Source organism: Rissa tridactyla, chromosome 5 (genome assembly GCF_028500815.1).
Source record: "Rissa tridactyla isolate bRisTri1 chromosome 5, bRisTri1.patW.cur.20221130, whole genome shotgun sequence".
Lineage (NCBI taxonomy): Eukaryota > Metazoa > Chordata > Aves > Charadriiformes > Laridae > Rissa > Rissa tridactyla.
Window position 1 is genome coordinate 29,771,113 of NC_071470.1, and position 17,332 is coordinate 29,788,444.

General features: G+C 38.0%; 1 protein-coding gene across 2 annotated transcripts in view; it reads left to right on the forward strand.

Moving 5' to 3' along the window:
- The window catches only part of SH3TC1 (SH3 domain and tetratricopeptide repeats 1), a 39,803-nt gene extending 22,871 nt beyond the window's left edge, over nt 1-16,932 (forward strand). Inside the window, exons 12-18 of one of the 2 annotated variants that reach the window (XM_054202674.1) lie at nt 691-2,370; nt 3,060-3,240; nt 5,779-5,929; nt 8,151-8,273; nt 8,566-8,716; nt 9,625-9,821; nt 10,061-16,932. In XM_054202674.1, coding sequence (XP_054058649.1) covers nt 691-2,370; nt 3,060-3,240; nt 5,779-5,929; nt 8,151-8,273; nt 8,566-8,716; nt 9,625-9,821; nt 10,061-10,291 — 2,714 coding nt within the window. In that variant the 3' untranslated portion in view covers nt 10,292-16,932. Of the gene's footprint in view, nt 1-690; nt 2,371-3,059; nt 3,241-5,778; nt 5,930-8,150; nt 8,274-8,565; nt 8,717-9,624; nt 9,822-10,060 lie in introns of those variants that run through there. The other variant, XR_008466572.1, reaches the window with a different exon arrangement.
- Nucleotides 16,933-17,332: the final 400 nt, after the last annotated feature.

Consider the following 17,332-nt stretch of genomic DNA (forward strand, 5'->3'; position numbering starts at 1 on the left):
AGATAGCATGGACAGGAGAGCAGGACCTTTGCAGGCACGCTTGCAGCACCCACATGAGACTTCAAGAGCTCAATCAATCTTATGCATCCTCCCTGGCTAACCTGCCTTAGTTTTCTGTCAGGACGTAGGCATACCCTTACTCAACTCAGATGCATGCTGTCCATCTGTGCCCTGACCTTGGGCCCTTTATCTAGCCTCAGGTTCAGACCTTGGGTCTTTCCAGATTCTGGTGTTCTCCTGCTTACCAGCTAGTCTGAATTGTAACTCATTGGCAAATCTCTCTCACTTATATACACACAGAGAGAACAGAATATGAACTCGGTGTATATTATTTGAGTATACACTCAGACACAAACCAGTATGAATTAACGTTGGACTTCAGTTGGATTAGTGTTGGATCAGGCACAGGGCCTGGCTAGGCAAGCGTACCGATCAGCAACCTGTTTACATGTGGCAAGTCCTGTTCATCCCCACTCTTCCATTCTCCCACACTTGTTCCTCCCCGATCCTTCTTGATCTCTCTTTTTCCCCACCTCTGGCTTGTCTCCTAGACATACTGTTAAGAAAGTGAAGTATGTTTACATAGTGTTTTCCTCATAGCATCTTCTATTGATGTTTTTTGTTGGTCTATCCAAATATCTTTGCACGCACATGTGAAGTTGTGATCTGTAATTTATTTTTGAATTTCAGAAATTCCATGTTCACATTCTAACACGGGATCCACTAGCAAGAATGGTAAGATAGAAGAATTCCTGAAGAACTTCAAGAATTTGGAGGTCACCCAGGCAGAAAAGCCAACTACTGAAGGAAAGGATTCTGCTAACTCTCCAAATACAGAAATCTTTCCTCCACCTTGCTTCCACATACGTCAAGATGATGTTCAAGCATCTGACGTCTTTGAGTCATTGATACTTTTCTTAAATAGGAAAGAGTATGATAGAAACTTCAAAAACTTGTATGATTTCTCTTATCCATTTATCAATAGCATGTTTTATGGGTTTTCAGAAGAAGAACAACTGGTTAGCTTTTTTAGATCAGCAAGGGAAGCAGCAAAGAAAGCAGGTATGTCCTGGGCACTAGCAAGGCTATGCTTTCTCTTGGGCAGGCTCAGTGTTAAAAAGTTGAAGTATTCCCAAGCTCGGGTGTATTTTGAGGAAGCGTTGGGAGCAGTAGGTGGAGGGTTTAGTGATTTGTACTTTGTAATTGCTCTTTATACAAACCTAACGGTCATCTACTTGACACAGAAGAACAAAGAAAAATGTGCTCATGTTTTTGAGAAGGCTACATCTCTTCTCATGGGGATTCCCAACTACATTTGCAGTGCTGACCTGGAGTCAGATATTCTAAAGTATGCTCTGAAGAGGACAATTTTGAGCCAGAACAAACACGCAGAGGCAAGGGCATGCTTCCTACTGGCAAAACATTACAGTGCACACAAACAGCATGAAGAGGCACTGCCGTTCCTGGAAAGGTTTCAACTGTTGCTTAATGACTTGGGTTTACAAAACAACTTATCAAACAACTGTTATTTCAAACTAGCAGAGTCCTACAATGAAAAGTGTTTGCCGCACATTGTGTTAAGTTGCATAAAGGTTGCCTCTTCCCAGAGCTCAAATACTTTAACGGATTCCTTGAAAAGGATTGATTTAGTGATCAAAAATGCTCCTAAGCTCTACGGCCTGAGAAAATTCAGACAAATACTCCCATCCCAAACTGCACCTTACCTCATACAAGCACTTTCGTCTGTGCTTACTAATGAACAGCAAGGACTATGCAGCACTCTCTATCTTAGCTTAGCAAAACTGTACAGTCACCACAAACAGTATGGAAAAGCCATTGTTTACATGACGAAAGCACTGGACGCTGATGTTTCTGCTAGGCCAGAGGAAACTATTAACTATTTGGTTTCACTTGCTTGGTTGTACATTCTTCACAGGCAATATGATGTGGCTTTAGCCATTTTAAATGCTGTTGTAGACTCTTCATGGAGCAATCCTCAACAACTAGGCATCGCTTATAATATGCTTGCTGTTGCTTTGAAAAGAACAAACAATACAAAAGAAGCTGCTGAGAGTTACTACAAAGCACTGCGTCTTTCAGAAGAGACTCATATGACCCATAACCAAGCTATAGCCCTGGCTAATTTTGGGGCACTATGCCTGCATGCAGCAGCCAGCAAACTGGCAGAACATTATTATATCAGGGCAGTGAAGCTATTCTCCAAACTTCCAAGTACGGACTGTGGCCAAGACTTTGTCCAAGTCCTCCTTCAGCTGGGATGTTACTATGTTGGTGGAACTCAAAGAGAAAAAGGAAGGTTTTATTATGAATGGGCTTTTTTAGTTGCAATGGAGACAAGTCATCTGGAAAGTAAGTACTTCCCCCGTACCACCACCCCCCGCCAAAGTTCCAAAATGCACCCTGTTTGGAAATGTTTGTTATAGTTGTTCCTAGGTATGTTATAGTTGTTCCTTAAAGAACATGTTATGTGATAGTTATCAAAGCGATTAAAATCTTTGCTCTGTCTCATAATGGTGGAGAAATAAATACATGTTGGCTTGCTTTTCTGGTGGTAATTAGGTTTGTCGGAAACAATAGACTAAATGAAGTGTTAAGAGAAATAAATAATTTCTAAAAAATCGAGAGATTTCTATGTTCAATAACACTTACAATAGTTATGATATCATTAGTAGTAAAAACAGAACCAGACTCGAGTTTAAAGGTATGAAAACAATTGGTAATCTGGATTACTTTTGCATAAAATAGTTGTGGTTATAAGACCCATGCTTTACTTATTTATTCTTTCAACCATGATTAAGGCAGCTTATACAGGTAATGTAACTGGTTTATTATTTTATTTTGGAGACCAAGTTTGAAGTAACCTCTTTGTTAACTTTGGGGGTGAAGAAACTGGCAGTGGAATCTTTTTGTTATGACTCTTACATTGTTACTCGACTATGCTGAATTTGTGAAATAGTAAGAATGAGTTATTTTAAAACTAATTTAACTTTAATTTTAAAATAGAGACTCATGTTACTATTTCCGATCTATTCTCCCAGGTCAACTACAAGCAATTAAACTGCTGTGTCAGTTCTACAGTACAGTTGTTCCAAATGAGGCTCAGTGTGTCATCTACAATGAATATCAACTATCTTTAGCTAGAAAGATGTCCAACAAAGTTCTGGAGGGACAAATTTTGGAAACCATTAGTCAGCTCTATTTGTCTTTGGGCACAGAAAGGTAAGACATGCTGAATGACTTTGCTTTTATTCAGACTGTAACTCTTCTGCCATGCTGAAGGATCTCAATTTTTGCAACAGCTAAATATGACTGATTTTTTTCACTCAGCTTTGCCAAAACACTTTATCAGAATTGAAGGGTTCAGTGCTAGTAGAGACTTCTCTTGTTTTGCGGTGGGTCTTTTTTTAAGTAACTATCATTTCTCAAGGGAGACAAGATGTTCATCAGGGATTAGCACCACTTCAAGAGCCAAATGGTTTTTAAAAATCTATGTAAATGCATTTAAAAAGTACTATGTTACGCAACTCTTGATGACTGTTATAGCTGTAGGATTAGTGCTGGCAGGTGACTTGTTTGCAATGATACTTTTACAAGACAATTTTTTTTCTATTAGAAATCAAATGACATATTCCAGACAGGTCAGACATCAAATTGTCTCTATGTAAGTGTTTCTCTTTGAGGAAATGCTTTTTTTTCAAAACTTATAAAAGCACAAAACCTATATGCAAAACTGCATAGCGTCAGTCTCCAGCAATTTCTATGCTGCTCTTATTTTCAGAATACCAATTTTTTGCTTTGCTTTATTGAAAAAACGGACTGCACAAATCAATTTAAAGTAACTAACAGGTGCTGGGGAAAGGTACGGGTTTCTCTAGACAATTTTTAAAGTGTTTTTTAAGGCAGCTCTGTCTGATTTTTATTTTTTTTCCTTACTGTATCTCACTTCAGGGAGTCACTTTAGATTCAGGTATTTTCATGCGTGCCTCAGTAAGGATGGAAAAAATATCCTCAGTCGTGGAAAGAGAGTAGATGCTTATTTTAGCTTTATGTGGCTGCAGCCCAAGCCTCTAATTTTCCTAATATGTCACCTAATTTATTTTCCTTTGTTCACTCCTGTTTAATGACATAGTTGGTGAAAATCCTTTGGAGAGGCTGAAGACAAAGGAGTTGGTTAAGATTTCAAACTACATGGAATTTGCAGAAGGATTTCACCAGCTGGAGAAGCTGCTGCTTTGTGTGCGTGCAGTGCATAGAATTTATCACAGAATCATAGAATATCTCAAGTCAGAAGGGACCCATGAGGATCATTGAGTCCAACTCCTTGTTTCTCACCTAGAAGCTTGGCTCCCAAATGTTGGCTGTGTAACCTTAGCAGACTACTGGATAATAGCACGTATTCAATATGATATTAAACCATAGTATCACAGTGTTCTTTGAGTTAACAGTCCCAAGTAACAAGGCTGGTTATCTATGATGAAGTAACAAAACCGGTGATGCACTTGGTGTCACCAACCTCCATTGTAAATTACTGTGGCCATGCCAGGGGACACAGCCTGACCCATTCCAGCTGCCATGCTGGGTTATGGATGGGTATATGGCTGCTGTAAAAGCAAAAAGTCCAAAGGAGGGATGGAAGTGGCATTCGGTAGTTGGGATGAGCTGGATGACTTTAACTACCTTGCCTTTCCTCATGTTAGCAGCTTGTTAGCAAAGAGAAGACTGAAATGTCAGGCTTGTTCAGTGGACGTTTACTTTCTCTCATGAGTATAAAAGGAGTGACAGGTCTCTTCAATTTATGTAAGAATCAGGATGTGGTTAAAACATTATTTTTTTTTTTCCCCTCAAACGAGATACCTTGTTGAGACAGAACTAAAATCTTGATAGCGAGCAATACTGGGGAGCATATTATTTTTTGATTTGTTTTAGATCTTTTTGGAGGCCTAAGTAGGCTGTTCTAAAGATGCACTGTGTAAAGATTCACTGTAACTGTGCAGTTCATGTTGCACTGTGGAATGTTTGTGTCTTGTGCTCGGAGGAAAAATGAACCAGGTCAAGGTGATGGGAGTCTATCACAAGACAGATAGAGAAGGATTTAATAAGGAAGTCTAGGGCTTCTGTGTCTGATGTAAAGCACCATAAGCTCAATCAGTCTGATAGGTCTTTCTAATGGAAAAGTATGACCACTCTTCTGAGAGCACAGTGCCCTTACACTTAAAGAAAATTGCACTGCCCAGTGACCCGATAATTTAGGTGCTTCTAGAACTGATCATGTCTTGTACCCCTCCAAGATTTTCTACAAATGTTAATTAGTTTGAATTGTGCTTAAGTCTGAGGCCTAGGTGATATTTAGAAAAAAATTTTTACAGATGCAACCTCTTTCTGAGGTTTGTGGGGGAAAAAGCCATACATGATAATCATTAAAGATAAACAATAAAGAGTTAAAGATAAGAAACGTTTTGGGTTTTTTCCCACCTGTGACTAGCCTGAGATGTCGGGGAAGGACACATCTAAAATAAACTATCCTGAAATAATATAATGTGATAACAATCCAACAGGAAGCATAGATTGAACAAAAATGGAAGAGGAAGAACACCAAATTTGCTGTTAGTAATGGAATATAGCTGAGAGATTATAATTGTGCATTGAATAGAGGAAAGAAGTTTGGGATTTTTTTCCATAAAGCTTTTTTCATTATGAAGAAAAACATTCCCAATTCTGAAGAACCCCTCAGTGATTAGCAGTTTTCCCCTTTTTCAGGGCTTACAGGTCAGCTCTTGAATATACCAAAAGAAGCCTTGGAATATTTATAGATCTCCAGAAAAAAGAGAAAGAGGCATATGCTTGGCTACGGGCAGGAAAGATATATTACGTTCTGAGGCAGAATGAGCTTGTGGATCTTTATATTCAGGTATGTTGTCAACACTTACAGGCATGCACATGTTGTCAACATGGTGCAGGTGGCGCGCGTGGTAAGAGAGTAATTCAATACAATGATTCCAGAGATTTTGCTAACTGATGTTCTGAACATATAGTAACACCATTTATGTAATGCTTAACAGCTGAAAGTCTCAGCATTTTCTGGTGGTGCTCCGTTTTAATCTTTTGCTTGACTCTGGAAAGATTTTCAGCAGCGAGCTTTCTAAGTGCCTGGTCTGTTGTAAATTCTGTGTATTTCTTCATTGTCTACCAGCTCTACAGCACCACAGCAATCAAACCATGTATGCATCCTACATGCTGGTGCATAAGACATAATAATCATCTTAGCATGCTGGTTATGGGCCAGATCCCCAGAAAAAAGAGAGTAGCTTTTTCAGGAAGCATTTCCAAAGCATCTAAAGCTTTCCTTCTGTGGCTGTGCACGGCACGGAGCCAGCTGGAGCTGCTGCTGCTGCCTTTGCAACAGTGAGACAGGAGGCAAGTGGCTGGCACACCTCGGACCCCCTGCAACCAGCTGGGACCTGCTGCTGCTTCTACTGCTGTGCTAACACAGGGTGAAAAATAACCCAAAACAGGGATCCTAGCCCTTGTGGCTGCTGAAACTGGATCATCTGGAGTCTTTCTCAGGGCTGCACTGCAGCCGAGATCTGACTCTGTTGTCTATAAGGCTTCTTGGGGGTTGGACTAAATGATCTCCAGAGGTCCCTTCCAACCCTACCATTGCGTGATACCATTCTGTGATTCTAGCCATTCACTGATGCATTTGGGGAATTAGTTTCTTGCTTTTGTAAAGGGGTTAAAAATACTTGTCTCCTGTTGTAAGGGACAGTGCTGCCCTGTAGTGCAGGATGTATACAGAACCCGATATAGTAAGATCTTAGTCTTGGCTGGTGTGTGAGCGGTACCAAAACATGATCTCTAAATAAAATAATCCCCCATCTGTTGTTAAAATGTTTTGGAAAAAAATCTCCAAAGAAGCAGGAAAACACAGGAAACGCATTAACGTTTAAAATGTACTCAGACACAATATGTGGGGCTACTTCAATGATTTTTTTTTTTTCCTCTCAATTAAGTTAGATTTTTGAATACTTACTAGGAAAACTGAATAGATGTGCTTACAGGAAGGGACTGTGTTATAGGCTTGTTATTTCTTTTTCTTTCACTAAATGATTTTAGCTGATAGCCCCCAAGTCAGTGGTCAGGTGGTACAAAAGCCAAATCAGCATGTGGGATGGCTTTCTCCACCTGCTTTATTTCCTCCAAGAGGACAAGTGGGCAAGGGACATGCGTGTGTGTTCCATACTGAGCATGTATGGAACCTGGTCTTTAGAACAGAGTCACTGCCTCTCCATGAGGAAAGCCTTGAAAGCAGGAATCTGCCCACTAAAAGGTTGACTGCTGTGACAGTAACTTCTGCAAGTCGTCACATCTTAACTTCTGTGTAAAACAGCTTCCAAAAATGTGATGCAATAGAGCCCTTAGGTGCCTGAAGACAAAATAGGCAGAAAAAGGATTGCTGCCTTTGTGCTGAAGTAGAGAGCTGGACTTGTATTAATGGGATGCCACTTGCAAACTAAAGATTCCAAAACCAAAGCAAGGTTCTTCAACTTGTTCCATGTGCAAGTCCCCTTTCTCATTACTACTTATCCTATCAGTAACTGGCTATCGTGGTATCCTTGCTTCGGGGAGGATGCATGCTGCCTTTCATGAAGTCCTTTTTAATAACATGGCATATGTTTATTTCAGAATAACAAGACAGTGGAGCTGCGTTTACTTACAGAATTCACTCCAGATGCTTTTAAAATCTGCACGGTTAGCAATATCCAACTTGCAATTAGAATTTAGTTCTGTAAGTGCAATTTAATTCAAATTTAATATGTTGCAGCTATCAAATGCGTTATTGGTTTTTAGAGTGCCACGTGCTGACAAAAGTAGCAGGGTACTGTTGCCAGAAAAAGGGAGACCATAACACTATGTGCCCAGGTCCTTATGTTCCTTCTTCAGCATCTGCCACTGGCCTGCTCAACAGAGTACCAAAAAGACAGACCATGGGTATCATAAAATATAGCCTTTCCTATCTCATAACGAGAAGATCTTAACAAGATCTTTTTTCAGTGGCTAATATTTATGATGCTTTTATCAAGAAGTAACCAGGATTTTCTTTCTTTCTCCATTCCTTGTTTTCTTTTCAGGTTGCTCAGGATGCTGCTCTTTACACAGGAGATCCAAATTTAGGAATGGAATTGTTTGAAGCTGCTGGAGACATATTTTTCAATGGTACTTGGGAAAAGGAGAAAGCAGTGACTTTCTACAGGGTTTGTGCAGTTTTTCTACTGCATGGATAGTTATGTACCCTCCCATCGCAGCAGGTGTTCTACAAATGCTGAACCAAGAGCTAATTCTCCCAGTAAATAATTTATAACCTATTGCAGCCAAGTACTTAGTCATGGTGTTAAAACGCTTCACCTGTTGCAATTCCTGGGTGTAAGATATGCCTTATGCAAAGAGCAAAATAAAACCAGAAATTGCTTGACATAACATAAATGGAAGCCTGTCAGTGCACATCTTGGGGTTCAGCAGTACCTAACCTGTTCTTATGTATTTCAGGACAGGGCTCTTCCACTTGCTGTTAAGACTGGCAACAAAAACACCGAACTCAGATTATGCAATAAACTGGTGGAATTGCTGGTAAATCTGAAGGCTTATGAGGAAAGTCTGGAATATGCAAGAGCATCTCTTATGCTCAGTGTAAGTTTAGGTAAGGCCAACTTCAATTATAGCTGAATATTACTGAGATCTCCAAAATAAGACAGAATTCTAAAAAGGCTTTCTCCCTTTGAATTCAGTTAGATTTCTTTCCAGGATTTCATAATGATATTACCATTGCTATTTTTGCTTCCATTCAAGAATGAAGAACTTTACTGCTGTCTCTCCTAACTCCAAGCTCATATGGAAAACCTTTGGTAGAGCACAGAATTAAACCTGGGATTCCAAGTCCAAATTGAGTGTTATTCTCACAGCTAAGCTGTAATACCAATGAATAATATTGTCTCAAGAGGCTTTCGAGTGTCTTTTTTTTTTTTTTTTTTTTTTTTTTTAGATTTCCTCACAGCCGTGCTGGTGAACTGACCTTAGGAAAAAGTAGTCAAAAAAAATAGGGCTAGTTTCTAAAATGACTGTTCTTCAAATCTGAGAGCTGTTCAACTGCTTAAGAACCCTCTCACCCCTCCATAAATGCACAGACAGGTCATTTTGATCAGTCTGAAAATCATCTTTTTGTCATAACTTTTGATGTAAAGTGTGTACTGGGAGGGGCAAGGGAGTCTTTAATCTCATTAGCTACTACACTTTCAAAATAATATATTTGGTATTCTTTGTAAGTATATGCAGGGTGTGTATATCTATACATGAGATATGAATGTAGTTATTAAGAAAACCCCAGGCACTGTCAAATCCTACACTAGGAAATTCAGGAATTCTGTGGGATTTTTCTTAAAGGACAGGTTTTAGCGATGAATCTTTTGAGCACAATTAGTTTTATTCAATAAAAGGTCAGCAAATATCATATAGAAGTAAACAAAAAATAGCATAGATGTAATCTGGTTTGAGAAAACTTGACTACTTTGTCTCTTTGGTTTTATCCTGACTCATACATTATCTCATTAGGAAATCAGCTAAATGAACGAATAGCTTACCATCGTCTGGCTGCCATCCATCATCATTTGGGTCACTGTGAACTAGCTGAACACTTTTATTTGAAGGCCTTGTCCCTCTGTTCCTCTCCTCTGGAGTTTGAGGAGGAAACACTATATTATGTCAAGGTGTACTTGATCTTAGGAGACATTATATTCTATGACCTTAAGGTAAGAAATACCAAAAACTGCTGCAGAAAATCGTTATGCTGAGTAATGTTTCATAACATCAGGATTTACTGCATTCTGTTTTTATGCATTTAATATGTAAATAATAAAGTGGGGAAAACCTACTGAAGTTCAGAATCTATATTATTCTCATTTGATACCTAATAAGCTGACCTTGTATTTCTTCTTACGCTGGTTATACTATAGAGCGTACTATACTATCTTTGTGTCTCTTATTTCAGGACCCCTTTGATGCAGCAGGCTATTATCATTTGGCACTTGCTGCTGCCATGGACCTGGGCAATAAAAAAGCTCAACTAAAAATTTACACAAGACTTGCAATCATCTACCACAACTTCCTTGTGGATCGGGAAATGTCTCTCTTCTTCTATCAAAAGGCAAGGACCTTTGCAACAGAGTTGAACGTTAGGAGAATAAATCTAGCTCCTGATCGGTGCTATAAGAGTTCATAAGCATCTCTGGAAAATGCAGTCTGAGAACTACAGAAGTACCTAAAGAAATACTGCACTGGCTTTGTAGGAGGATGCAGAATGCGCTCAATGTCTCATTATGCATGTGCTGTAAGCCCCGGAGCTCAGCATCCCAGACTAAATTACCAGTTTATATGACAGTGAACTACATTTCATTGTCTCCAAGATATACAGTCTTGTACTTGTTGTTTAAGGATCAGCCTGTGAACTAAAACCAAAACCCAACAGTATTTTTTAAACTAAATTTTTCTTTGCTATCTGTTTCTGCCTAGCTGGATATTGGAAAATGATCAAGCATAAATGCAATGAAAAATACTTAATAAAGTGTTAGAGAGAGAAAACACTCCATTAGAAAATGTGGGTTTCTTTGCATTGCCTAGTTCTTGTATGACCTAGCTCTATTGTGTTTACTTGATGTCATAAGAATATGTGCACAATCATGTTAGGTGGCGTGTTTGAGAACTGGTTTGATCCAGTTCCCCAGGCATCACCTCTCATTTCCTATCAAATTAATCTACTGCAGTACTTACAGGCACTTATACTAGTTAAGATTTATCTTCTAATTCCTGAAAACACTTATCTACGTGTTCTAACAACTGGTTCCCACAACTGAAGTCTCTAGTAATATGTAAGGTGTAGTTTTGTGCATTTCAGTGGTCACGTGAAAGCCCCCTTTCATTCTTTTCAAAGGCAAATTATCTGGTTTATTTTAACTGACCCTTTTCTGAACTGTCAGTATTGTCTGCAATGACTTATAGCATTTCCTGCCATCTTACATGTAACTATATTATGCTCAGAAAAATGTACTACTTTAATTGCAAAAATCCTAGATTGTTAATTTTGATAGTTATAAATATTTGCCTCGAAACATTTTTGTACCAAAGCTATGGTAGAACTGACATATTAGATCATGCTGCATATTTTGAGAAGGAATGTCAATGTCTTAAAGTTTGATAATCTCGCAATTAAATATTTAGCTACGCTTTGAAATGATGCCTTTTCATTCTCTAATAACTTCGTACAGAAACTGCTAGTTTATTTTTAAGAGACGTTACAAAGAATGGAAGTATGGAAGTGTCTTTGGAAGATGCACACACAGTCTCAGAAACCAGCTAGGGGTTGTTGGCTGCATATTATTTTATTTGCTTATACTGTCAAACCTGGGGAAAGGTGCAAAAAACCTTTTTTTTCTTTTGTGGTCTGAGTATCTGTGTACTCTCATTACTTTGGTTCGTTGCCCAAGAATCTTTCTTTTCCTAAAATCTGTCATTCACAGCGCAGTCTGAACACTTTCCATATATACACACAGGTATCTGACTTCTGCTTGTCTTTTTGACCTTGTGAATTCTTCACTAGTTTTTTGACATCTTTCCTAGAGGGAGAGAGGATGCTTATAATCTATATAAAGATATATATATATATAAAATACTTCATATATAATCTTGATAGACTGAAACTCCAGAGATGTGGGAAGTGCATCTTCTTGCTCGGTGAGTGCTGTAAGCACTATAACAGATAGTTGCCATCTGTCATGATAATTGTGACCTGTCAATTACCTTGAAGAGATGATTTGAGTTCTTATGCAGACAAGGTAGCTCTCTGCAGCCCTGCACTTGGCTCAAAGGCCCACAAAATCAAGTGGGGCTTCAGCTCTATACCTTTGAGCTTAAACACTTTCTATTTGCTATTTCTAGAAGGCAACTTTTTGACACTGTAAAGAGAATTTAAATGCTCCTGTGTTTTCAGTTTCATGCTGAGGATTAGATAGCTAAAAATAATGAACACGATAATGCCTTGCTTGTAAATATGCAGGATCATTAAATATATCTCAGCACTTTGTTTTTTAAAAACAAAGAAGTTTTATGTTGGGTAGTGAATCAGACCTCTAATGTCTTGATTGTGTAAATGTGTGTACAAAGCAATTCTGCACACAAATTTTTTTGGACACTCACAATCAGACTTGAACTCTAAGCATTAATGTTGACAGTTTTACTGTTTGGGCGCCTTATGAACTTATTTTGAAGACTCGGATTCAGACTGGTGTCATATTGTCCCACTAAGCATGGGAAATTAATTATCTCATATTCTCTTCCTTGTCTGTGCCTGAAAACTCAACAGAAGTCCTGTTTGATCTCTGCAGAGCTGGGAAAACTGTGGATGTTGTTCTCTTCATTAACTGGCTTTTCAGTGCTTGGCAGTTTATTTTCCATTTCATTTGGCTTTCAGACTAGATAAATTTATAACCTCTCTTTGGTTCTAAATGCTGTAATCACAGGCAGTCTGTGTTCTGGGAAGGGAAGCTACACTTGCTAATCTAGAATTCAGTTCTGCTGGTAAGACCTTATCTTTCTTGCATTGCTACTTCATCTTGTTGCCCTGATTCCACAGAATTTTAGCTTTCATAGCAATCCAGTTCTCTATTATTAATTCACCCTTTAATGTTAAATTGTGCTTGGCTAGTGTACAGCATGCTGAATTTCTTGAGTGTTCCCTTCAAGCCAGTTGAACGGCATACAAAAAGTATGTGGCTTTTGAAAAGGCAGTATACCTGAATTCTCTCCCTGCTCTGATGACACAGGAATTCTGTGTTTTCCTACTCAGTATGCTTACAGTGAGTCATAGGCATAGGATTTCTGCATTCCTATTAGATATATAAACAGCGTTTTACGTTTTTAAAAACTGCTTCAAAACCTGTTATACCTTTAAATAGATCTTTTTCTCCGGGAAACACAATGTCATTTTATGATTCTGTGATAACAAATGAAGTGCACTTGGACAACAAAGTTGGAATTAACAAATTTTGGCAGGAACTGAATCTGGGCTAAATTATTTTACTGTTAAGTTCTGTTCTCTTTGTTCAGGATTCATTTTCCTTTCAGGAGGCACCTGTCAGAGCCTTACTCTTAGCAATCAGAATGGTCATCTGTCTACAATGCAGATTTCTATAGATGGACAAGATTAATTTTACCTGGTGTGCTTCCTGGTGCAAGTCTTTATAAATGGAAGTCTAATTATTTGAGATACTATAAAACTCTGTTTTCCCGTAGCTGTTATGTAAATAATCAATTTTGTCTAGATAAACTAGAAGAATGTTCTACCAGTTAATGAAGCAAAATCACAGAACAGCGTGGAGTCTAGATGCCTCCTAGATAGGGTACAAAAAGCATACTTCTGCAGAGTCTGTTTGTTAGAAAAGACAGTGAGTGATGGAATGTTTGAATGATAAATGTAAAAAAGACAAAAAAGACATAGGAAGCACATGTAAATTCAGAGGGCTTCTAAACAGAACTAGTTATATAGCTAGTCAGCAAAAGTTTAATACTCTTAATGAGCTAAAAATGCCCTGCTGAGCTCTTAAAAGCTCTGCAGGCACTGACACCCTGTAGCTATTTCTGTTTGATTTGAAATAACGAGGTTCTGCTTTCGCTCTCCGGAGTGGAAACTGGCACACAGTTGGGTATCTGTTAGTCTCCGCTGCTTTCTCATGCCCACATTTTTGCAACTTTGGCCTCCTCAAAGAAGTTAAGCCTGTTTTATGTTGTTTTTTGTTTGTTTGTTTGTTTTTTCGGAGCCTAACCATTACATCTTGACACTTCATTTTTTGCAGGACCGAGCTATAGAGTTTGCCAGCCAAGAGAGCTTCTAGCCACGAGGTGGCACTCTCTAGCTTTGCATCCAGTCCAGAAAGGAATTCAGAAACCTGAAAAAGTAGCACACTGTTCCTCCGTTACCCTTCCTTTCCAACTAAAATCTAATACCTTTATTAAAATAAAAAACCAAAACAACAAAAAACAAAACAAAAAAAAAACCCACACAAAAAAAATCCACTCAAAAAACCTCTTAAAAACTGATGCTTTCAAAACCGATGACCTAGATCATAGCTAGGGCTTCGAGCCCCTTTACCTGGATAAGAGAAATGCAGATCTTGCCTAGACAAGCATCTGTGTGCTCTGTCGTAAAGGAAATATGCTCCAAGAAAGCAATGGAGCACTTGCAGGGAGCAAAAAGAGTTGAAGATAACAATTCTAAGCCACTTTGAAATGCTTAAAGTTCTGATAAATGACAACCCAGAGAAAGTTGGGTGCTCTGAGGTGGTACACGGCTTTATTTGGTAACAGGAAAACTGGAATGCAAATACAGAATACTGAGGTAGAGAAGAAACCTAGTAAATGAAGGTAGAGGCAGGCAGCTGCTGAAAACTGTTGGTGTTAGTTTAAAATGGCCAACTTTTGACAGCGACTTGTTTCGTCAAGAGAAATGTCATATGAATTGCTTTGCATGAGCTGGGTGCTATAGTATTCTAGGCAGTGACATTCAAAATACTTAACATACAGAGCAAACCTTCACTTTTTCTGAAAATGTACCAAAGATATTAGCAGAGTCAGAAGCCATTTTCCCACTTAATATAAATTGCCTGCCTGGTGGTGTTGTCTGCTGATGTGCTAAGATGTTCCTCTAAATATTTTGCTTCTAATGCTTCATTTTGCCATTTCAGATAACAACGGGAAGAAAAATAATGTTTAATATTTATCTCTGTCTGACACTTTAATAAATGAGTGGCAGGTTAAGTTGGCTATGCAGTACACTGACATACTAAACGTATTGTGTAGGTGTATATATATATATATATACATACACATACATAAAAAGGTAAACTAAACAAGATTACTCTGATTTAGAATATCATAAAACTTATATGCCATTTAGATGCTGAATGGCTTTCGAGAGTTATTTGCTGAGAAACTCTTGAAAATTTCCAGCAGGTGTTTTTCCTGACGCAGCAGATGTACAAAATCTGCTTAAAGTATACTTTCTTTGCCAAGTCAACAGAAGGGAATTTCACCATTGCATGAAAAATATTTAATTTTTTGGGAGTTGGAATGAGTATGATAAATGGAGCATTTTTGTTTTTGTAAAAATAACATGGATTCTTTCTGAATGTTTCCTGAAGTATATCTAACACCACTGCCTGGTGTTAGATACTTGCGTTCTATCAGTCAGGTTATAAACTGGGGGAGAAAGAAACATCTCAGGTGCCAATCCATTACCAAACTGGCAAAAGACTTTATCAAGGATTACGGACCATTTTCCACCTGCTCATATTTTCTTAAAGTGCAGATACATTTCTGTGTGCCTGCCTTTTCTAATATATGCCATAGTTATGTTTGAGATGCAACACACGTGTTCCTTTCTCTCCCTTCATGAGATTTAACACAGTACCAGTGTAACTGGGCACTTTTTGTAATATCAGAAAGCAGCAGTATATGGGTATTAGGACATACAAGGAAGCACCTAAGACGTGACCAAAAGTGACCTTGAACCAAAATATCGCCTCCTTCTCTGGAGTTCTTGTACATTTTGGCCTTTGGCCATGAATAAATGGGTGTGGGTGGGCTTGTTTTTAGGAGAAATGGGGGCTTAGGTCTAGTGATGTACTGAACCCCCAAGTTAATTTCTGCATTTTTCCATAACTTCTCTTTAGCAATTCATAGTCATTTAATAACATACAAAAATTTCCAAATAAAACTAGACTGTTGTTGTTCAGTGGCAATGCAGTAAAGCATCCATATTTGCTTGAAATTCAAATGTAAATTAATTACTTTAAGTCTACTGTCCTTTTAAAGAGTATCTTCAGCCTTGAACAACCTATTGTTTATTGAGGCAATTTTATTCTCTATTCAGAATTGAATTACTGAGCATCATTGTATGGTCAGGATCTTTCGTCTCATTTTCAAAGTTGATGTTAGTACTAACTATGAAGAGGCATCCAAATTATAAAGCAACAGGACAGTAAAATAAATACATTCCTTCTATTTCTGAAACTATTCCCTGGAAACTATTATTTTTTGAATTTTTAATTCTTGGCATAATTCTGTATTTATTTCTTGGTAGATTAATGTGATATGCACTGCAATTTTCTTTAAATCCTGAAGCTTTGCCTCATATTGGTCAGGACTTACATGGTATAAAGACTTAGTTAAAATTCATGCACTCTTGTAGCAATGAATTGAACTGAAGAGAAAACACTTGTAAATTGCTTACCAAGTAATCTGAAAAGTGTGTTTCTTTTATGCTCTGCTGTAGGTCTGTCAATTATACACTGTATAAAAGTTCTTTTTTCTGTTCTTCCTGCATACCAGAGATAACAATAGTCTTACATGCAAACATACAGCTGAGTAAATATGTTGTTCACCATGAAGTAATAATTATATGACTATAATGTTATTCTTTATTATCTGAGATAGCAGTCATTCTTCAAGTTTCCCGCTTCATTTTACTTACGATAACTATAGGTTTCTTAAAATCCTGAAACACTTTTAACTACAAGAAGTTTCAAGAAAATCAAGCTGTGTGTCAGCAAGTATTTTACCCTAAAAATCGTCCTTTACTAATCAATTTTAATTAATGTCTTTGTTTCTGACATATTTTTTTTTCTTTCCCAGATAAGTGGAATTTTTGGGTAGAATCACTTTGTTAGATTACCTATTTCCTTTTTCTGCCTACCAGTTGATCAATGTGTATAAATTTGCGTCTATGATTTGTTGTTGTGTCGTTGATATATGTGTCGTTGAACAGATGGTGACACTTTTTTATTAAAGAAGAGAAACGTTGTCCTTATTGCACCTTTTGCCAATTACGTTTGCTCTACTGCTTTCCTTTTTTAGACACCATTTTTATTTGGGTTTAGGTCTGCCAGGCTTTTCATCACCCTTGCTGAATCCTGGGTGTCTGCCACATACCAGTTAACGTTGGAAAAAAATCAATCCTATTTCTAAGAATGAGTCTGGAGAAAAGACCACTAATTGGTCAATGTTTATTTTAAACCAAATGAAGTCTGGTTACCTGTTCTCTATAAAGCTTTAGTGACTGATTTACCAGCAAAGTGGGGTTGCTTTAGGAATGGACTTTCTCCTACCAAAAAGTATTCCTGTTGGAAGCTTTTAAAAAATTGCGGCTTGCGTAGGAAAGACATTTTAACACATGCTACCAAAACTATATGCCTACTGAGTAAGCTTGAGCTAC